The following is a 22,114-nucleotide window of genomic DNA, read 5'->3' as shown; positions in this document are numbered from 1 at the left end:
CAAAAAGGTGTACAATGTGACAAGTTCAATCGCAGGCTCAGATTTAATTTACTATTGAGTATCAAATGTCCTAGAACAAAAAAAACAAAAGCTTTGGCTGCCCAGGGCAGAATTTCCCCAACCCTGGGCCAAGGACTAGTACTGATGGGATTTCTTTAATGTTTCAGCTCAGCAATGTAATGCTTCAGGTTTTATGTGGAATGCTGATTTTCCAGTCCTAATCATCCACAGCATGCTGGTATTACTACCACAAAGTGACAGAAAAACTAAAGCTGAAAAGTGTCTCATGTACATATTTATATAATAAAAAGGCAAAAAAAAGTATCAAAAATGTAACATATTGAATATTCTGACATTGATATGCAGCACAAAGAAGTGAAATTTAAGAGATCACAAACTATATTTTCAACTTGCCTAAGGCTTACAAGGTCAGAGAGTGAAGTCTCAAAACTATAGACACTATCCTGGAGACATTCTATGAACTTTCAAAATGGTACAGAACAATTTAGAAAAGAAATGGACTGATAAAAATGAAGGTATACAGATGGGCTCAGAAAAATGATAGCAAACGGACCAGTACAGTGTTAGAGACTGTGGGGTGAAATGGCAGAAGATCAACTCTAGTCTCTTCAAAGTGTTTATTCAGAAAAAAAGGCAATCAAAACATTCTCTACAGCATCTCATTTGAGAAACGATTATGATACAAAATTACATTCTAGTTCACTCCGAATACAATTTGTGAACATTTTTCCACATGAATACAGGATGCTCTTTATAGAAATGACTGTTTTTAAACTGCTAGAACTTAAAAGCTTAATAGTTAGCTATAAACAAAGCAGTGTATTCTGTTTTTAAATACTCTAATTACTTAATTATAATAGTAGAGATTGAGTCACGAAAACACATTGACTTTCTATATACTCATACTCTATATACTTATAATTCCATATATTTTAGGCATATTTTCTTCTTTTACTAATATAATCAGCAATTACCAAACCTTCAATAGCAGGTGCATCAAATATGTTTAACTATTTGTTCTTCTATTGAAAAGAATAATTTACACCTTTGGATGAACCCTGGAGCTGATATTGCTCTATTACAATACAATACAGTTTATTTTTGTATAGTCCAAAATCACACAAGAAGTGCCGCAATGGGCTTTAACAGCTCCCCAGCCTTGACTCTTTAAGACGACAAGGAAAAACTCCCAAAATAAACCTAATAGGGAAAATAGAAGATACCTTGGGAAAGGCAGTTCAAAGAGAAACCCCTTTCCAGGTAGGTTGGGCGTGCAGTGGGTGTCAAAAGAAGGGGGTCAATACAATACAATACACAGAACAGAACAAATCATCAATACAGTATAAAAATAATTTTTTTTAGAAGTATGGAGCAGAATTTAACAGTAGATGATATCACATAAGAAGATTTGGATATACAGTAATCCCTCACTTATCGCGGGAGATAGGTTCCAAGGCTGACCACGATAACTGAATTTCCGCGAAGTAGGGACACCATATTTAATTATTTAACGTGTATTTGGACGTTTTTAAACCCTCCCTGTATTGTTTACAACCCACCCTTTACTCTATTAATAACAGGGACAACTGCTAAGCAATATGAAATCGGTAGATAAGTTTACACTTACTGTATAGCGAAGTACACATAGCTATATATGATGTGATGATGGTGATGAATATGCTGCGCAGTAAAAATGATGACGATTGAAGGTGATAATCCCCTGAACGCAGTAGCAAGAGCACGTTAATGTTGAATGAGTGAGATGAGACTTCCTGGTTAATGCAGCACTTCGTCGCTGAGCCAATCAGCAGCACACAGGAACTTAACTGCGTGCTCTGATTGGGTAGCTTCTCAGCCATCCGCCAATAGCATCTCTTGTATGAAATCAACTGGGCAAAGCAACTGAGGAAGCAAATACCAGAAGTAAAAAGACGCATTGTCTGGAGAAACCCGGGAAGCAGCGAAAAATCCGCGTTATATATTTAGATATGCTTACATATAAAATCCGCGAAGTCGTGAATCCGCGAAAAGTGAACCGCGAAGTAGCGAGGGATTACTGTATACAGTACTGTGCAAAAGTTTTAGGCAGGTGTGAAAAAATGCTGTAAACAAAGAATGCTTTCAAAAATCGAAGTTTTAATCATTTATTTTCATCAATCAACAAAATGCAGTGAGTGAACAAAAGAGAAATCTAAATCCTGCTGCAGAATAAATTTGGGGCCAATCATACGCTTCCCCGATGGAATTGCATGATGGATAAGTATCTGCCTATATTTCTCAGCATTGAGAACACCCATTAATCCTGACCAAATCTCCAACTCCATTTGCAGAAATGCAGCCCCAAACGTTCAAGGAACCTGCACCATGCTTCACTGTTGCCTGCAGACACTCATTGTACCGCTCTCCAGCCCTTCGACGAACAAACTGCCTTCTGCTACAGCCAAATATTTCAAATTTTGACTTCTCAGTCCAGAGCATCTGTTGCTGCCATTTTTCTGCACCCCAGTTCCTATGTTTCGAGCATACTTGAGTCGCTTGGCCTTGTTTCCACGTCGGAGGTATGGCTTTTTGGCTACAACTCTTCCATGAAGACCACTTCTGGCCAGACTTCTCCGGACAGTAGATGGGTGTACCTGGGTCCCACTGGTTTCTGCCAGTTCTGAGCTGATGGCACTGCTGGACATCTTCCGATTTCGAAGGGTAATAAGCATGATGTGTCTTTCATCTGCTGCACTAAGTTTCCTTGGCCGACCACTGCGTCTACGATCCACAACGTTGACAGTTTCTTTGTGATTCTTCAAAAGAGCTTGAACAATGCATCTTGAAACCCCAGTCTGCTTTGAAATCTTTGCCTGGGAGAGACCTTGCTGATACAGTATAACTACCTTGTGTCTTGTTGCTGTGCTCAATCTTGCCATGACATGAAACTGTCTTCCACAACCTCACCTTGGTAGCAGAGTTTGGCTGTTCCTCACCTAGTTTTAAGCCTCCTACACAGCTGTTTCTGTTTCAGTTAATGACTGTGTTTCAACCTACGTGTGACATTGATGATCACTAGCACCTGTTTGGTATAATTGGTTGATCATACACCTATAATCCTACAAAATCCCTGACTTTGTGCAAGTGTACCTATAAGAATTGATGCTGGTTTGAAGGCAAAAGGTAGTACCACCAAACATTGATTTGATTTAGATTTTTCTTTTGTTCGCTCACTTTGCATTTTGTAAATTGATAACAATAAACAATCATTTATATTTCTAAAAGCATTCTTTGTTTACAGCATTTTTTCACACCTTCCTAAAACTTTTGCACAGTACTGTATATATTGATTTCTTGATGAAAATGATGTTGGAATGCAATGTTCTATAACAATCAAACTTGAATACTTTAAGAGACGTGAACTAAATATTCAGCACACTAACAAATTAGTAAATCTCTGTTTTGTTATTTAGACCTTTACTTGTTTCCTTGGTGCTGAATGGGTTAAAAAGAGGAAATCTTAAATGCTTAAATGTGTACTGTATATCTTACAGGTATTTATCTCCTTGGAGGCAGTGGATTAAGTAACTACTTACCTCCCTTTGGGAAACTTTTACAATCACACAGCTGATAACTGAGATGCCCCTGCAGATGCAGGAGTAATAGGAATGAACTGCCAGGTCTGAACTCTTGCAGTCACATACTGGATTTTTGTGCTGATCATCTATGGCCTATATGATGTTATAATAAAAGAGTTGTTCTAAAATGCGTCTTAAATCAAACAAATCTCTAGTGCTGTCTTCAGATCTGAGGTCATATGTTCTTAAAATTCCAGTAAAAAGTGGTGTTGAGCAATCACTTTGTTAGGCATAAAGAATAGGTTGGATAGACAGGTGACCCCTGAAAGGGTAGAGTGGAAGTAATTGAAAGCCTGGTAGATGACTTTCTTTGGAAGAACTTTAGCTTTCATCTCTAGGATCAAATCATGAATATGTTTTAGGAAGCTAGTGACAGAGTCTACATAGAACTTCAAGAAGTTAGCAGTTTAGACAGTGACAAAGGCTTGTGTTCATGTGTACCCCTGAGAAGATCTCAAAGAGGTTCTAGTAATCAACTGGCTGACTCAGGAAGGATGAGTGTAACATCGTAGCTAATCGTAAAGAAGAGAAGAAAAATATTGATCTAGAAAAAAGTAATCGTTGGAAGGTATAAGGAACACTTTGAGGAACTCTTGACCCTGTTGGACGTTGTCTTCTTCAGAGAAGCATCTAGCATGGCAGGATTTATTTATGTCAATTATATTCCTGTATTGGTTGAGAAGCTCCAAAATCGCAAGCCTGTAAAAGGATGGATTAAACCAGTATGAAAATGCTCAAAAGTCTAGAAATCTGTGGTATGCCTGGTTTAAAGAGGATGTTCAGGGCTGCAGAATAATACGGTGCAACTGAGATAGCAAGAATAGGAAGTAGTCTCCACTTCTATATTGGGAGGACCAAGGGTTTTGTTCCAGTTACAGAAAGATCATAAAGGATCAGGAACTCAATTAGAAAACCAGGCCTCATATTCAGGAGGAAGAGTGTGGATATTGTTCCGACTGTGGAAGAACAGGCTAAGCATTTGTCTTTGCAAAGATATTCAAGAGGTCACAGAATTTTGCCAAACATGTTTTATTACTCCGAGGCAGGCAGACAATAAGTCTAACCTGCAAAATCCTGACAGAACAGCTTTGCAGGTCATTTTGTGCGCAATACTGTCGCTGAATTTGAGGAGTGGATGTTGTAATCATAAATTCATTTATGACACACAACTCTAGCTGAAGTAGATATGGGGTTCTTTTGAAGGTAAACAATGACAGATTGTCATTGAACTTGACAGATTGAACTTGAGAGCTAGAGAGCCAGCATCTCTGTCACTTGCAAATTAAAAAAAAAAGTGGCTTTACTTGACTGGGACCTGGAACAGTAAGCAGCAAAGTAACTAATGAGGATCAGCACCTCAATCTACATTATGTTCATATCTTCTACAGGATTATGGAGTTTTGCATTCTGCAATTTAATGTGGAGCTGCCATTCTTGGTGGAAATATTTAAATTAACCAAGGTCTTGTAATTAGGAAAGGATAGTGGAGATCATGAAATTGATTGTAATTTTTGAAAGAGAGATGGCAGTACCAAGGGTGTTGTAATGGACAGTTTATTTATGGCTAAAGCTCTGGATACGGACTGTAAGAGTATTAACATGAGGAAAGTTAGCTGAATTGAGATTTCCCACCAGAGCTGCTCTGTGAAAGGGTAAGGAATTTTAAAATATGTGAGGACATCAGTGCAGAGCCATCACTGGTCTGTATTTAGAGGTGGCTTGTAAAAATTCATTACCCATTTAGCATTTTACGTAGAACTTTCACTTACCGAACACTTTGCTGTCCAGTTCCCGTAGTACTGCAAATAAGCAAAAGCACCTTCCCCAACATTCCCTGGTGTAGAAACTCTGATGATAAGGTGCCCGAGTGTGGCAACTTGTGACCATTTTGGCCTGAGGAGTAGGGGGATGATGGTAAGCTATGGTGATATCCTAGAAAAAACACAAAAATACTGATTAAGAAGTTGTGCCCTTAGGCACAAAGCCTGAAGAGCACCTCTGGTATTGACAAGCGGCAGACTGAAACATCACATTGCCTTAAAAACCTATTAACACTAAATACAGCTGAAATACGATTTATTTTTGACATATTATGAACCAATGGATTTAAAAAAAAAAAAAAAAAAAGTGCTTAGACCCGGTTTTGATTCTGAGTGAAAACAAAACTTTCCAGTTCTTTTTGTGAGAGACTTCTCTAGGGACTCTGGATTATCACCACAGTACAAAGATATGCTTTTAAGTGGACTGGAGAATAGAAATTTGCCAGGTGTCTATTAAGTGTTGGTAGACAAGTGAGTGTACTATGACATAAAATGCACACCATGGAAGATTTTGTTCACATTTATGCAAAAATAGGCCTGTCAAGGCCAAAAATAGATGATCAAACCCATTACACTGTTGAGAAAATCCTGTGTGTATCTTTTAGAAAGAAATGAATTTCATCTTTCAACTGTGCTGCAATTAATCAACTGAAATGTTAAGTCCTGATGTTATATGAAATTGTTTAATATGAGGCCCTAATTTATCTCCACTTTCAAGTTTTTAAAACAGGTGCTATAGAAATGCAAAGAACTAAGAGCAACTACAAATGCTATAGGTGGAGCGCAACCAGTTGCGCCATATCCCTGCCACTATAAATGTAGTCCTTTTGTAATCTCACATTCTGAAATCAATGTTATTTCAACTCTTTGTCAGATGTAGCCCTGTGTTTAGGGCGTAATGTAGAATGACAAAAGACAAAACAAGAAATTTAGCCCCCATCTCAGCTTTAAGTTTTGAGCAGCTCACTGCAGGAGGCTACGTCAAACAGTCAACACCATAGGCCAGTTTAAAAAAAATCCTAAATTCTCCTAAAAATTATTTAGGAGAATTCAGAAAGTTATCAGGGTACTTGAGAGATGTCATCAAAAAAACTGGCCATCATTACAAGAGCATTCCGCAGTTCTGAATGTCTCCGAGCAGGTCAGATAACTGAGAGGGTGCAGTAACCTCTGCTAAAAGGGTCAGTCTCTTGATAGGCAGAGCAACTCAGCAATAAAGGGCTATGCAAACTGACACCATGGGTAGTGCTGAAATGGTTTCTTATTTAAATGGGGGGGAAAAAAAAAAAAAAAGACCTCTTTACTATAAAAATGTTCACAGTGTTTGGTTTCGCTCCCAAGTTTGGTTAATTCTCTTGGCAGTTTTGCAGACATTCAATAAGTCTATCTCTGCAAAAGATTTACCTTTATTTTATAAAAGTACCCTGCTAGAATGAACACCATTCCTAAAGTACTTAGATGTAGAGACGCACAGTACCACTGTTTATATACAATTCATAGTACTAAAGCAGAATCAGGACAAACAACTTACTTAGGGAAGCAAAGCAGTTTGCAGTGGGCATTGTTGGTGGATGACGGTTATTTAAAAAAAAAAAAAGAAAGAAAGAAAGAAAATCGACTAATTTGGTGCTGTCCTGACAACTCAAACCAAAACACAAACTGTTTAAAAGAATGAAATCAGGAAATACAGAAACAACCTGTACAATAATTGTCTGCTGGGACTCTGGGTGTAGTACATTTACAATTTCCTAATTTTGATTCTTGTAGGACTGACATTTCACAGGCAAAGCTACAAATGAAGTCTTAATCGAGTCAAACTCGTGGGTAACAAAAATGGCAAATGCAGTAAATAGGTTTGTACAGATTTAGAAAATCTTTCAAATCACTGAAAATAACAGTGATAGCAATTACATACAACACTTTGCAAAAGTGTGTACGCAAAGATATATATGGTATACTGAAAAGCAAATATATTTATAGCACAAATCAGCATAAGTATATTCTTAAACTAAAGGCAGATTGTTGTGTATTTTGAGAGAGCTCAAAACATGATCAATTACCAGTGTCAAAGCAGAAACTGAACTCAAAGACAAAACCGTATGTAGCTCATGCTTTGACAGGGCCTGCCACTGAAGAAGCAGCTGCAGCTGCTTAAGGTGCAAGACAAAAAGAAGAGCAAATTAAACAGAAAGGGTGCTAGAGACTAAATCCTACCAATGTCTGGAAACAGTAATCAACATTGAGATCATTGTAAATATAAATGACGCAAATGAGGAGTTATGCTGTAGAACATGATTTAAACTTGCTGTGTTTGTTTACATCCATTATAATGAAGCGTTTTGAAAAGCCTGCGCCTAGCAATTTTTTGTTGACATAACACATGTACACACAGCAGTCAAATTTCTCATGCTGAGCACAACATATGTACAGAGTTGAGGTTTTATTCTTCAGGGTATTCCTTAATTTATGGTTTATTTTTTTAAATACTGTATGAACATGTTGTGCCTTCTGTATCCTGCCGAGATGCTTTAATTTTTTTTTTCCATAAGCTGTGCATATTTAAATATCTTACAAGCCAGTTCATTTTGTGACCAAAAACCTACAGTGATGTCACAGAAGTGAGCAGAAGATTTCCTAGTGTTCTCAGAATGGCTAAGTAAATGAGAAGTGTAAGTGTTTAGCTTGTAAAAAGCATATTCCAAAACTGAACAGTACGTGTACTTGCTAGTGTAATTGGATGCAAATTGAAATTAAAGGGTAAGAGGAGAGTTACATGAACATAAAACACAAATAAACCAAGCAATGGGAATTGGCCCAAGTAAGCAGAAGAATGGAGATCAGTTCCTCAGAGCAGAACTGTGGATTACAAAACTTGGGTTACACTCACTTGAGAGCTAGAGAAACACAATAAATGAGGAGATCACTACAAAATGGAAATTAAATTAGTATCAATGGAAAAAAAATCTAAAATAACTGAACAAGCCTTAGTAGAAATGACATAATAAAAGGGACAGTTTAGTCTTGAGCCTCAAAACTGAGTGTGCAATTCTTGAGCTATCACAAAACCAATCATATTGATTATGTAAATGTCTATAATATAACATGCATGATAGATACACTGAACTAAATTGATTAAATAGAGTAAAGGAAGGCTGAAATACTGTACCAAATATATAATTTTAAGCAGTGAGGTTACAGGTTTTCAATTAATATATAAAAAACAAATCTGCAATGTTTGCCTTAATATGTACAGTTGATGAGTACCTCTCAGCTAAGTTGGGTGTAGGAGAAGAATTCGGAGTAAAATATAATTCAAATAAAGACAAAAAAGATGGAAGCTGAGGAGAGCAGACATCCACAAATAAAACAGAAATGCACAGTTGTCACCCATTAACAGCAAACTATATTTGGAACTAATAAAAATCAACACAAACAATATCAATGGAATTCCACCAGCATTCACTCAAACAAAAATTACATATTTGAATTTTAAACTGCTCACTATTCCCTACGTATGTTTTTATATAAATAGTACAATTTCAATGACTTGCTCCTGAAGGTACATTTTTCTGGGTACAGTATACCTTAACTGTGCCAAAACTTAAACAGCACAAAGAACACACTAAAATTGGGTAGAGTTTGTACTTGCTTGAAAAATGGCAACAAAGTAGTATTCTTTCCCTTATAATAAGTGCAGCACATGACTAATGGGCAAAATGAGCTGATTCACCTACAAATTAGCCAAATGCCATCCTCCATGTCAACTCACTTATATCACTTTACCCAGACGTAGAATGGGATGGACATTCTGGCTCCAGACATTTTGGCATTTAAGCTTAACATGTACATCAATTACATTAAATTTAAGTGACCAGTACTTGCGATTACCTGCATGGAATATTTGGAGGAAAATTATAAAGATGATAAATTTTCTTTTTATTAAATTTTTGGATTCTTGTTTTAGCTCCTTTTTATACTTGTTGTGGAAGACCGCTGGGGGTGGTACCCAGCAGGGACGCCCAAGAGGACCGGAGGAGGGCTTGCGCCTCCTCTAGATACAACGAGGGGGCGACCTCCCTGGTTGTGTTGGGGGCCACGGGTGCAAGGTTTGGAAGCCCAACCCTGTAGGCGCCCTAGTGCCTAGAGAGCCCTGGACCTCAGCACTTCCACCACACCCGGAAGTGCTGTGGGGGGGAGAAGAAAGGGGACACCCGGGGTCCTTCCTGGTGCGCAGCCGGCACTTCTGCCACACAGGGGAGTGTTGGCGGAGGAGTGTCGGGGAGCACCTGGAGCCCATCTGGGTGTGCTTAAAAGGGGCCACCTCCCTTCAGACAGTGACTGGAGTCGGGCAGACGTGGACAAGAGTCGTGTTGAAGAGGAGTGGATGTGGCCTGAAGAAGGCAGGCACTGGACAGAGAGGCCTGGACTTTGGGGGATTGGTGCTGGAGGCACTGGGTTTGTGCAACAAACTGTGTAAATATTGTAAATAAACGTGTGCTGGGTGCAAGATACAATGTCCGTCTGTCTGTGTCCGGGCTGTTTCTCACATTGTTTACATGTTTTCTTATTATAAACCAAACACTTTCTTCAGCTCAAATTATAAGCGTTGCCACTTTGTTTATCCTTGCGACTCAATTTTGCATGAAAAATATTTCACAGTACAAACCAGATTCAAATACCTAAAAAGCACGTTAAAAAAAAAAGAAAAAAAAAGAAACTGGGCTTCAACTAAAAGTTCTACCATCTGCATGACAACACATGATAAGGAGGTACAATCAGTGCAAGGACATTAAAATGGCTACGCTGATAGTTTTGAATTAGTAAAAGTCCCACAAATGAAGAAAGAATCAAGCAACTGATAGTAATCTCTCTAGTAATTCAAGAATCTTTTCTGAAAACTGGTAGGCAGCATTTTTAGTTTTAGAGGAAAAGGTGAACAAGTATAGGACCTCTGTATTTGGACACTCTGCTTGTGTGAACTTGAAATGACTTCAACATATGGCTCCTGAGGCTCTCTCGACCTTCCAAAGGCTCAGACACAGATTTCATTGATGGGCTTTTGTGAAATGAGATAATAAAGTAAATGAAAGATGGGGGGCGGGGGGGTAAACTCACAAGAGCTAAATGCTTGAACATTCTACACAAGGGAGCAGTTGTTCTGTTAACATATACATTTTAATTGGCAAATAATAAAAGAAAGATAGCTTACCTGAAACATGAGATGCATTTCTGTTGAGCAATGTAGGAGCCTGAAAAGCATAGACACTGTCATTTTCAGCTATGCTGGTCAGATCCTCATCATCAGAAAATGACCGCTGAAAACCAGTGGAATAGAGCTCTGTAAGAATTACCTAAGAGAGAAAAAGAAAGTGGGTTATGAAATAAAGGGGCATCGTCCATTGGGGGCATTTAGCATGTGCTTCATAGAAATTTCATTTCGTGATAAATCCATTCTCGGCTTCCTATACTTTTTACTTGCATTAAGTAAATGTGATAAAAAAATTATTTTCTTAAGGCTTACTTTAATAAACTGCACTATACACTTACTGTTATGTCAAGTAAGTAACCAAGGTGCCTGTATAGGGCAGGTCTAAGACTAGCATGCATTTTGAATTACAGTACAAACAGGCTTTAAGTGGAAGTCCAGGAACCACACATTGAAAACTGTACACACTCTAAGCCGATTTCATTCATTATCTGAACTCCCTTAGTGGAATACAGGACACAAGGATTAAACTGATTTTACAAAGCAAACAGAATTATCACAAAGAACACAAAATTCCTGTAAAATAGACAAAATAAATAAATCATACATGTTTATAAAACTAGAAATGAACAGACTTAATCAGTTTGATAATAATAAGTGACAGGGAAGAGCATATAAGAGTTACAATAAAAATACTGTATCATCTAAGAAAAACAAATATTGATGGCTTTTCATTGAAATGCAACACAGAAAGCACAAATTCAGTCTTAAGTGAATATTAAGACAGAAAGAGAGTCTTGGGAAAAGTGTTTCAAAGAACAAGCTGAATGAAAGCTTGCCTAAAGTAATTCAAAGCCTTACTAGTGAAGGAAGGCAGTGTTGGATTATCTTCAAATTCGAAAAGATTTACACCTTTGTGGATGAGTGGAGTGTTAACCATATTAAACGTGATAGGAACAATAAATGTTAACTTCATTAATATCTCTAAAATTGGCCTAATTTGTGGGAGTGTGACATATTATGGCCCGCCATCTTACTTACAGTTGCTTTCCACCTGGTTTCCAAAGCAGCTGGCACAGCCTCAGTCTCTCCCCTGAATCCACTTGATGAAAACAGTACATTCAGAAAAAGGATAAATAAATACAATCCACATGGTGGAGGCAAATCAGCCTGTTCTAAAGTGTGTATACTATTTAAACCAGGACAAAACTCTGCAACAGGTGCAAAATATTGTCAAAGTGATTTCTGCACAACCACTGAACACATGTCTGCTGAAGACCAACTGAGCATTACTAAATATGTAATAAAAATACAGAGCTAAAGTATTATGAGAATATTCTAGGAATGTTCTATGAACATAAGATTAATTTTTTACTATAACAAAGTAACTCTACAAAGAATAAGCACAATTATTCACCTCGTTCAAGACTCAATGAGAAAGGCAATTTGGTAGATTCTCTAATGTGGAAATGTTGTAAAAACATAAATCAAGGTTGTACATTTCAATTTAAATTAACTCATAACAGTGTCATGGTTTTCTTATTTTTGGGCATCACAACAAACCCAAACACTATCAAGACAAATTTAAGAATTTTCCCAAGGCACCAGTCTATAATATACATACCTACAAACACATCTTCAAATGATGATGGAAAAAAAAGTCAAATAATCGGATTACAGCAGTAGAGCACGAGATACAAATGTAAAATTCAAAATCCAAAGAAAGGCCAGATAAAATGTGAAATGTGAGGCAACAGTGTGTCTCTTATACTAGACAAAGGAAGCGAGAAAACAAAATATACTTCACTAAAATGGAAAGAAAACCTGAAGAACCAGATCAAGTGGTCCCTCAGCCCCCACAGACTAATTCCAACTGCCCTAGCTGGGTGTTCTAGTAATTTCATTCTCTAGTAGCTCATCACTTAACACATCTAAAATGAAAAGGACAATCTAAAAGCATAAATAAATAAAGCTCTTAAAAGGTTCTACAGAGGTGGAGTATAGTTAAGAGCAAATCAGACAAAGTGACTGGTACAGCTGTCAGAGATAGGGAAGGAAGACAACAAAAGCAGCAGCAGTTGTCTTAATGCGAGCGGAGTATACCTGATCAGGTGTGACCTTCCCTTCATTTGCCACCATCTCCCTTAAGCATGCCACAGACCCAAAAAGAGGTACAGCCAATCCGATCCTTAAGTATCGTTGCCCTTTGTTGAGGAAGACCAAAGTAACATAAACAGGCCTGAAACAAAGAGTGGAGACAGAAATGGGGAATATGAGACATACTGTACTGAAAACACAAAGCCAGAAGCAAGATTAATTCAGTTATGCTAAGGACTCTGCTAGTACATAGCCCACACTGGAAGAAACTGGGTAATCATCCCAACTTCACTGCAGACTACCTTCCATGCAAACTGTTAGCATGTTGCTTCTTCAAATTAAATATGAAAGAAAGAATAATGCAATTCATATAATATCCATATTACTAAATAAAACACATTACTCGCCACTAGGTATTTTACTGCCATGGCATAGTTCCAGTTCTCCTAGATTTGAGCATACAATTCTAAAAAACCCAAAACATCTTAGGAAAGGGACTAAACAGCACATACAGAGATTAGATTCCTAAAGCAGCACATTATTTCGGGTAATGGAGTTTCAGGCTATCATTATTTAGTAATAGGCAGAGGTAAGGAAGCTTAATTTGACACAGAGTTTGTTAACCAGTAAAGTGAAGAGAAAGGCTTGATGCAGCATCATTGTCCATCCATTTACTAAATTGTTTGCTTTGTTCCGAGTCAACAGACAACTGGTGCCTACCCTGGCATCCATGGGTGGAACAGTCCATCACAAAGCACATTTATGAACACTGGGCCAATTTAGACTCCTCGGTAATCCTACCCATTGGGATGTAGTAAGTCTAGCTTTCATCTTTATAGTCCCAAAGCTAAGGGATGACCTGCCAGTTGGAGTATAAAATACACGATTAGCCTCAGCATTTACATCCAAACTGAAGACTTGCTAGCACACCTTGACTATAATTTGCTTTCTTGGTTGTTGATATTGCATCTGAGGTACACTTGCTCAAATATAAAAGCTGTAAATATTATGAACTGTTGCAGAACTCCTTTATTCCATTTTCCTCCTTGGTGTCCTGCTATGGCACTTGCTTGTACTACTATTCATGAACAGTGGCAAAAGATATTTTGGGAGCCTTGGGATTCAGTAATACAAGGATTCAATCAATTTTTTATTAGACTGTCCAGCACATACTTATGACACTAAAGAATACCCAGGAGCGACAGGGCAGCCAGTTGGTCTAGCTCATCAGAACTGTGATTTTTGTCTAATGTAACAGTATTCAGAAACCCCAGAGGTGTAACTTTCTCCATGAATGCTGTGGACAGAGTGGATGGGTTTTTTTTTCTCCTTTGCCTTCAACTGACCATATCAAAACTGTAATGCTACTTTAATTGCCAAATTTATTTATGTTAAATGCAACTAAAATCAGCTCAAACTATGTATAAATGGATGGAATAATAACTTACTGTTAGTCAATTATAGTTGTGTAAGCATTCTTGCTTGTACTATATAGGAGCACTATAAAAAGTTAAATTAAATTGAGTATTACAGTGAACATAGCTACAAAGCCCAGTGGTCTCAGCTACAGGGAGAAGATGCCAATGTAATTATTTTCACATAAAACAAACCAGAAATGCTAGAGTGCAATATAATTTTTGCAGCATTAATTTGTGGGAGTGTGACATTTTTTTGTTATTCATGTGCAATCTTCATTTAAAATTTCAGTTTGAACAGTCATTGTTTAAAAAGTCATCACATCGAGCAGAGATGCAGACTTTCCTATGGCAATACATTTGCAAAATTCATGTTGAAAATATAATATTGATTAAGCAGTGAAATAACTAATTGCAAGTACGTGGGAGAAAAAGAAAAATCAATAGTGTAGTGGCAAAATATGTTCAGTCTGACAATTGCATCTGCAGTTGCATAAATTTCAAATGCAAACTTTTTATTTCTTCTTTTTTAAAAAAAATCAAGTTGGTACTAGTAGAGCAAAATTGCTTCTAACACCTTTTAGACAGAACACTAAACACTTCCCACCCCTTCGGTTACAACTGAACTTGCCTGTGAACAAGTCTCCAATGTATGAGAAAATCCAACTGTTAATATTAGCATGGACACAGATATTCCACTAAATGTGCATATAATGCTTTAATAAATTCAGTGCTTCCATTCACTTTGATTTTCACAATGTTACAGGGCAGAAAGTGAAACACACAAAACTGAAAGAACTGGCATAATAAAATCACATATTCTAGCACAATGGTATCATTACAAGCATATTAAATTTTGCATATATTGAAATATGCATTGCATAAGTAAAATTCTGGATGTCTCCGATCAGATTATACCAGATGCAATTTAAAACATTGAGTGAAATTTCAGATAGATTGTGCACCTAAATACTGTACTAAATATAGCTGTCTTCTCCGAAATAGGAAATACAAGACTGCTAGAAAACAAAATGGAAAAGTTGGAAATACTGGGGAGTACAAAGAAAGAATAGTTGGAATGTAGCATCATGAGTTTTACAGACATAACTACATGATTAAATCATGGATTCCAACATGACTGAGAATGGATTCCAGGCTATGAACTGAAACTTATCAAAAGTGAGGCAAGGGGAAAGGAAATAGGCCCACTGTGCTTATGAATACCAGGCATCATCCCTTTCATATTTAAGTGAACAAATCTATGGCCTAATAACTGAGGTGAATGCTTTCCTTTTGTGCACATTTTATTTACTGTGAGTTTCCTTATGTCATTTTGTTTACAGTCTACATATCTCTGCAAAAATGCTGAAATTGCATGCAACCATTTAGTAATCATGAGGCCTCAGGCAACAACCTAGCACATTCACTGTGGTTTCTTGAGTCTTTAACCTTGTTTTTCTCTCTTCAATTTTACTTGCATTCAGACAATTGACAAATGGTCCAGCGTCCTTTTCTCTCTTTTACTGCACAGTAAACATGTACTGTATACAGTCCTACAGCACTCTCGCCACATCACCCCGCAGGTAGACTGGACAACAATTTTGTCTTTCACATGCCACTGTATCTGTCAATTTTACAACAATAACCAGGGACCACTAGGAACCCAGCCACAGGGGATGCACAAACCAGTGTGTTTCTTCGTGCCGGTCCCAAGCCCGGATAAATGGGGAGGGTTACGTCAGGAAGGGCATCCGGTGTAAAATTTTGCCAAATCAATATGCGGACTACAATATAAATGTCCATACTGGATTGGTTGAGCCCCAGGTTAACAACAACCGCCACCAGGGTGCTGGTGGAAATTGGGCTACTGTTGGCCGAAGAAGAAGAAGGAGAAGAAGGGGGGGGGGACGTGTCCGGAGGAGAGGAGGAAAGTAAAGACAGTAAAACTGAGGGTAGGAACTTTGAATGTTGGCAGTATGACTGGTAAGGGGAGAGAGTTAGCAGATATGATGGAGAGAAGGAAGGTTGATATATTGTGCGTGCAAGAGACTAAATGGAAGGGGAGTAAGGCCAGGTGGATTGGAGGTGGATTCAAATTGTTCTATCATGGTGTGGATGGGAGGAGAAATGGGGTAGGAGTTATTCTGAAGGAACAGTATGTCAAGAGTGTTTTGGAGGTGAAAAGAGTGTCAGGCAGAGTAATGATTATGAAGCTGGAAATTGGAGGTGTGATGATGAATGTTGTTCGTGCATATGCACCGCAAGTTGGGTGTGCAATGGGTGAGAGAGAAGATTTTTGGAGTGAGTTGGATGAAGTGATGAACAGTGTACCCAAGGGAAAGAAAGTGGTGATTGGAGTGGATTTCAATGGGCATGTTGGTGAAGGGAACAGAGACGACGAGGAGGTGATGGGTAGGTATGGTGTCAAGGAGATTAATGAAGAAAGTCAGAGGATAGTGGATTTTGCCAAAAGGATGGACATGGCTGTGGTGAATACGTATTTTAAGAAGAGGGACGAACATAGGGTTATGTACAAGAGTGGAGGAAGATGCACACAGGTAGATTACATCCTATGCAGAAGAGTTGATCTGAAGGAGATTGAAGACTGCAAAGTGGTGGCAGGGGAAAGTGTAGTTAAACAGCATAGGATGGTGGTCTGTAGGATGACGGTGGAGATCAAGGAGAGGAAGAGAGTGAGGGCAGAGCCAAGGAACAAATGGTGGAATTTGAAAAAGGAAGATTGCAAGGTTGAGTTTAGGGAGAAGGTGAGACAGGAACTGGGTGGCAGTGAAGAGTTACCAGACAGCTGGGAAACTACAGCAGATGTAGTAAGGGTGACAGCAAGAAGGGTGTTTGGTGTGACATCTGGAAAGTGGAAGGAGGAAAAGAAAACCTGGTTGTGGAATGAGGAAAAACAGGAGAGTATACAGAGGAAGAGGATGGCAAAGAAGAAGTGGGATAGTCAGAGAGATGCAGATGGAATGAGGAAAAACAGGAGAGTATACAGAGGAAGAGGATGGCAAAGAAGAAGTGGGATAGTCAGAGAGATGCAGAAAGTAGACAAGAGTACAAGGAGATAAGACGCAAGGTGAAGAGAGAGGTGGTGAAGGCTAAGGAAAAGGCGTATGAGGAGTTGTATGAGAGGCTGGACACTAAGGATGGAGAAAAGGACCTGTACCAATTGGCTAGACAGAGGGACAGAGCTGGGAAAGATGTACAGCAGGTTAGGGTGATAAAGGATAAAGATGGAAACGTACTCACAAGCAAGGAGAGTGTGTTGAGCAGATGGAAAGAGCACTTTGAGAGGCTGATGAATGAAGAGAACAAGAGAGAGAAGAGGTTGGATGATGTGGAGATAGTGAATCAGGAAGTGCAACGGATTAGCAAGGAGGAAGTAAGGACAGCTATAAAGGGTCAATAAGAATTATTAAAGCTTTGTAGGGAAGTTTTGTAGTTACACACTGGGAGGAGGTCTGTGAACCAGAAGATGTGGGAAGAGATAGTTAACAGACTGTGTTACAGGTAACACTGCTTCTCTAACAATAAAACACAAACCAAAGTAACAGAGAAGAAATAAAATGGGCATAAATTAAGAATAAGAGAGGCTAAAGGTATCTACAGGAAAAAAAGTAAGGGCAAGTTGGAAACAGGAATGCACAGAAAGAATGGTTTGAAGAAAATCACAGGCTGTAAACAGTTCAAATGCCAGGTCATAAAGGTTAAGAATGACAGGAACAATGAGTTAAAGCAATTTCTCAACAGCTTCAAGTCAGTTCTCACAAGATAAAGGAGATTAAAGTGAAACTAAACAGGTCCAAGGCCACTCCTTTACTACTAATAAAGAAGAAAGTGGTGAGGAGGACCTGCAGGTACTACTGAGTACATCTAGATAACAGTCTGGACTAGGCTATCGAAACTGAGGCTTTGTACAAGGAGGCAAAGTCATGTTTACTTTTTGAGGAAGCTAATGACTTTGGAGTATTGTATACGTGTCTCTGTCTGAAATAATCAGTTCACTGCAGCAAGTGCATATATACAGCAGACTGCTTGGGCAACAGCATTATTACAAATGAGACCTGTAAATTGAAATTAATAAGGAAGGCTGGCTCAGACTTCCCAGTCATCGTGAGCTCTCTAGAACCAGTCATTGAGAGGACAACACTTAAAATTTTACTAGCTATCATGGACAGCAACACACCCTCTGGCATACCATTCTGACTAAACTGAGGAGCACATATGGAAGCAGACTTATCCTTATGCACTGCCACAGGCAGCACCAGGTGAGGTATTTTATTTCAGCAATTGCTACACTCCAGGAGACCACCTGCTGCCTGGGTGGTTTAGATGTTTGCCTCTCTGCAGGGTAGTGATTTGTTACCTGCACTTCATATTGAACTGCACTATTTTTAGTTTAACATTCAGTGACACATGATTACTTCTATGACTTTTGCAGTTTTCTTTTTGTCGAAATGGCTTATTTTTCTTATTAAATTTCCTAATTTAAAAAAGGCAGATTATACCTTGGCTCCAGCCTTTTATTCAACTAAAACAACTGGTGGCTGAGACTCTGTGTTCTATCTTAAGGGACTTCATGAAGAAGGACCTCTCTCATTCTCTATGCATATAAATGTAACATAATGAGAGAGAGAGAGAGAGAAGAAATGTATACTTCATGTTATCAGTCTCTGTCTACAAATCATGCACCAGAGTTAGGAGAATTTTGCGTAGAAGAAACATCAAACATTTGCACTGTTCACATGTGTACTGCAAACATTTTGCTTATCCTGTTCAGATTAAAAGTACCATGGGCCTCACAAACTTACTGTACCAATAACTTTTTTTAGATGCATTCACATATAATGAAAGAATCACCTATTAATGTAGCCATGTCTGCCCATATGAAACAACTCGCCTCCCTGTGAATCAATTTTGTTCAAACGTGGTACACTTATTCTAAAAAGAAATTTGTTGAGACAGTTTAATTTTCTTTCAGATATCTTGAACAGATCACGCTCTATAAAGTTTTGGAATATGAAAAACTCCCATTGGAAACCACTGGTGAATCTGTGAACACATCCGTCTTAAAACAGAAACATTCTGTGCAATGTCAACTACGAACTATCCATCCATCCATTTTCCAACCCGCTGAATCTGAACACAGGGTCACGGGGGTCTGCTGGAGCCAATCCCAGCCAACACAGGGCACAAGGTAGGAACCAATCCCGGGCAGGGTGCCAACCCACCGCAGGACACACACAAACACACCCACACACCCAGCACACACTAGGGCCAATTTAGAATCGCCAATCCACCTAACCTGCATGTCTTTGGACTGTGGGAGGAAACCGGAGCGCCCGGAGGAAACCCACGCAGACACAGGGAACTATTTTACTATTTCAATTTTTTCTTGACAAAGGTTATGCCAACTTGTACATTTTGTATACTTTTTTTTTTTTTTACTTCTCACCTCAGATAGCTGCTAATTATAGCAAACAGATCCCCAATACAAGTTAATGAAACACCAGCAGACTATGTGGACGGGGTAGGAATGTACCATCACTAGCTGCTTCCGCACAAACTGTTTCTGTCCACTTTCCAGCTGCTTGATTGCAAATGGAAGAGAACCAGTGTATCACATCTCACATCACCTGTTACTCTAGTCATAACAGGTTAAGTTAAATGATCTTCCTAAATGTAAAAGTATATAATGTAAGCAAGAAAAACAAGAGGCTATCTAGACAAATGAATGACCCTACAGTGGGTAAGTTATTATGCAAAGAGTAAATAAACATTTGCTCTGTGTTTACCTTTCACTAAACCGACCTCAAAGCTTCATTACCTACAGATTATAATGATTCACACTACTTTGTGGACACCATAATTTACTAGGTTGACAAGACGTTCCGGTGACAGAGAACAGTCCTGATTTCAGACTACGCATCCTCATAAATAACTGAAGAAAAATTCTCTCTGTTTTAATAGGCTGTCCATTTAATAAGGTTTTCAGTGACAAAAACACTAATTCTGGCAAAATAAACATTGCCAAAAATATATTTAAAACACCATTTACAGAACTCCAAGGGGACCCAGGTCTTGAAAATAATTTACAATATCTATAATGGCACTGCCAAAACTCTCAAGGGGGATCGCTTCATCTGGAACTTGTGTTAAATTTGAACAGCATTATGTAGAGAACCAAGAAGCAGAGAAAACATGAGAATACCATTATTTTTTGTTTCCAGTTTAACACTGTGTGGAATCCTGTGTGTTTATTTGTGAAAAAGTTTTTTCTCATGCCCTTCACCGATGATGATGATGATGATGATGAGAACATAATGCAGGCATTAAACAAATGAGGATGGGCTGTATGAGTAGGCATACAGGCTACACAAGTGTCTTGGTTTGGGACTTTGAAATTACTATGGACAGACATGCTCAAGAAAAGATGGAATTAAATACAATTAAAAAAAAAAAAATTATTTAGGGTATATTAACGGGCAATTGCAAGTTGTCATTGTGTGTGAACATGGGGTGTGAGTGTGTGTATGTGTGTGTGATTCATTAAAAGATGTCCACCTGATAGATTACCCTGTCAAAGACATTTTTCTGCCTTTTGCTCTCACAACTCTGAAATTAATTGAGAAAACTCTAGAACCTACCTAATGAACTCAGTCCACTGAGGGCTACAGTGCCCGCATAGCCCTAGAGCAGAAATAAATGTTATGCCATGCATACATTTTCTAACTTGGTTTTCTTGATGATTAATGAAAATGCAATTTAATAACAGTGTTCAACATGTTTTGTTTGTTTAATAACCTGACATATGTATGAAAGTATAAAAAATAATATATTGGGGAAAAAGAACAATCATGGACTTAAACAGTGTTTTTTTTGTCTGAAGTATGAGAAAACAAATACATACAGTACTTTAAAAAAAAATTAATCTACATTTTTGGTTCAGATGACAACTCTAAATCAAATGAAGAAAATATTTTGGGATGACTGTCTCAAGGGTTTTTCTAATTAGGTGCAACTGTGACACAGATCTGCTTATATGGATTTGATGTCAAATAAGAATGACAGATGGCAGTACTGCAACAATTAAACACAGTACTTTCAAATATTACAGTAACATTAGAGCATACAGCATCTTCATCAGAAATAGGATAATTGGCACTGTGATTGCAAAATTGGTGCGTCATTTTCTTATAACAGTACATGGAAAAATTCAGTCTTGGGCACCAAGTGTAAGGTCCTTAGGTGTCCTAAACAAAGCAGACTACATTACAAGTTTTAGAACTTGACTGAGCTGCAAATTATCACTTGCTCACTACTGTCTGCGTCCAGCATTTTCTTGCATATGTTATTTGTAGAAGATGTCATTAACTTTAAAGTTAGGTGGCAGGCGTTTACACAGGGTCATGTGGGAGGGTTGGCTGCAGCTTGAGGAGCTTTACATGGCAGCATTTTCCAAGAACCAGATCAATAGCTAAGAATTAATTTAACAAACAGTAGACCTAGTGAATACAAAACAAGGCTGAAAGAGAAAATGTAAAGACAAAGGCTAATTGAGTCAACAACAAACAGTGACAACTGTTAACAATTTAAGGCGAGCGTCTATTAGTGGAGAATTAATAACGATTAACTTATGACAAATAAAAACACACATTCAACAGTGTTGTATTAAATGTTAGAGCATTTTAAAATTCTAAATGTTATTACATACCAGTAAACCTCCGATTCTCTAAAGAATCACAAATGCAAGAATGGCAATCAGTTTCTATTCCCTCCGATATTTGGAAGAATGACAAATGATGGAGGGTGGGAGCGTCCTGGTAAAGTTTTCATTGAATTAAATACATATATTTGTACTAAAATTAATCAATTTATTAAAACAAAAATTGAATTTTAATTGTTACATCATTTAAGTCCAAAATG

The 22,114-nt window shown here is 38.1% G+C and overlaps 1 protein-coding gene across 1 annotated transcript in view; it reads right to left on the bottom strand.

The window, feature by feature from the left end:
* usp43a (ubiquitin specific peptidase 43a) overlaps window positions 1–22,114 on the bottom strand; it is a 136,647-nt gene that overhangs the window by 38,544 nt on the left and 75,989 nt on the right. The window contains exons 5-7 of the mRNA XM_028818595.2: window positions 12,768–12,903; window positions 10,668–10,809; window positions 5,408–5,570 (exon numbers count right to left, since the gene is read on the bottom strand). Of these exons, the coding sequence (XP_028674428.2) occupies window positions 5,408–5,570; window positions 10,668–10,809; window positions 12,768–12,903 (441 nt within the window). The remainder of the gene's footprint in view (window positions 1–5,407; window positions 5,571–10,667; window positions 10,810–12,767; window positions 12,904–22,114) is intronic.

Source organism: Erpetoichthys calabaricus, chromosome 14 (genome assembly GCF_900747795.2).
Source record: "Erpetoichthys calabaricus chromosome 14, fErpCal1.3, whole genome shotgun sequence".
NCBI classification, from domain to species: domain Eukaryota; kingdom Metazoa; phylum Chordata; class Cladistia; order Polypteriformes; family Polypteridae; genus Erpetoichthys; species Erpetoichthys calabaricus.
This window is presented reverse-complemented; position numbering and strand designations above follow the sequence as displayed.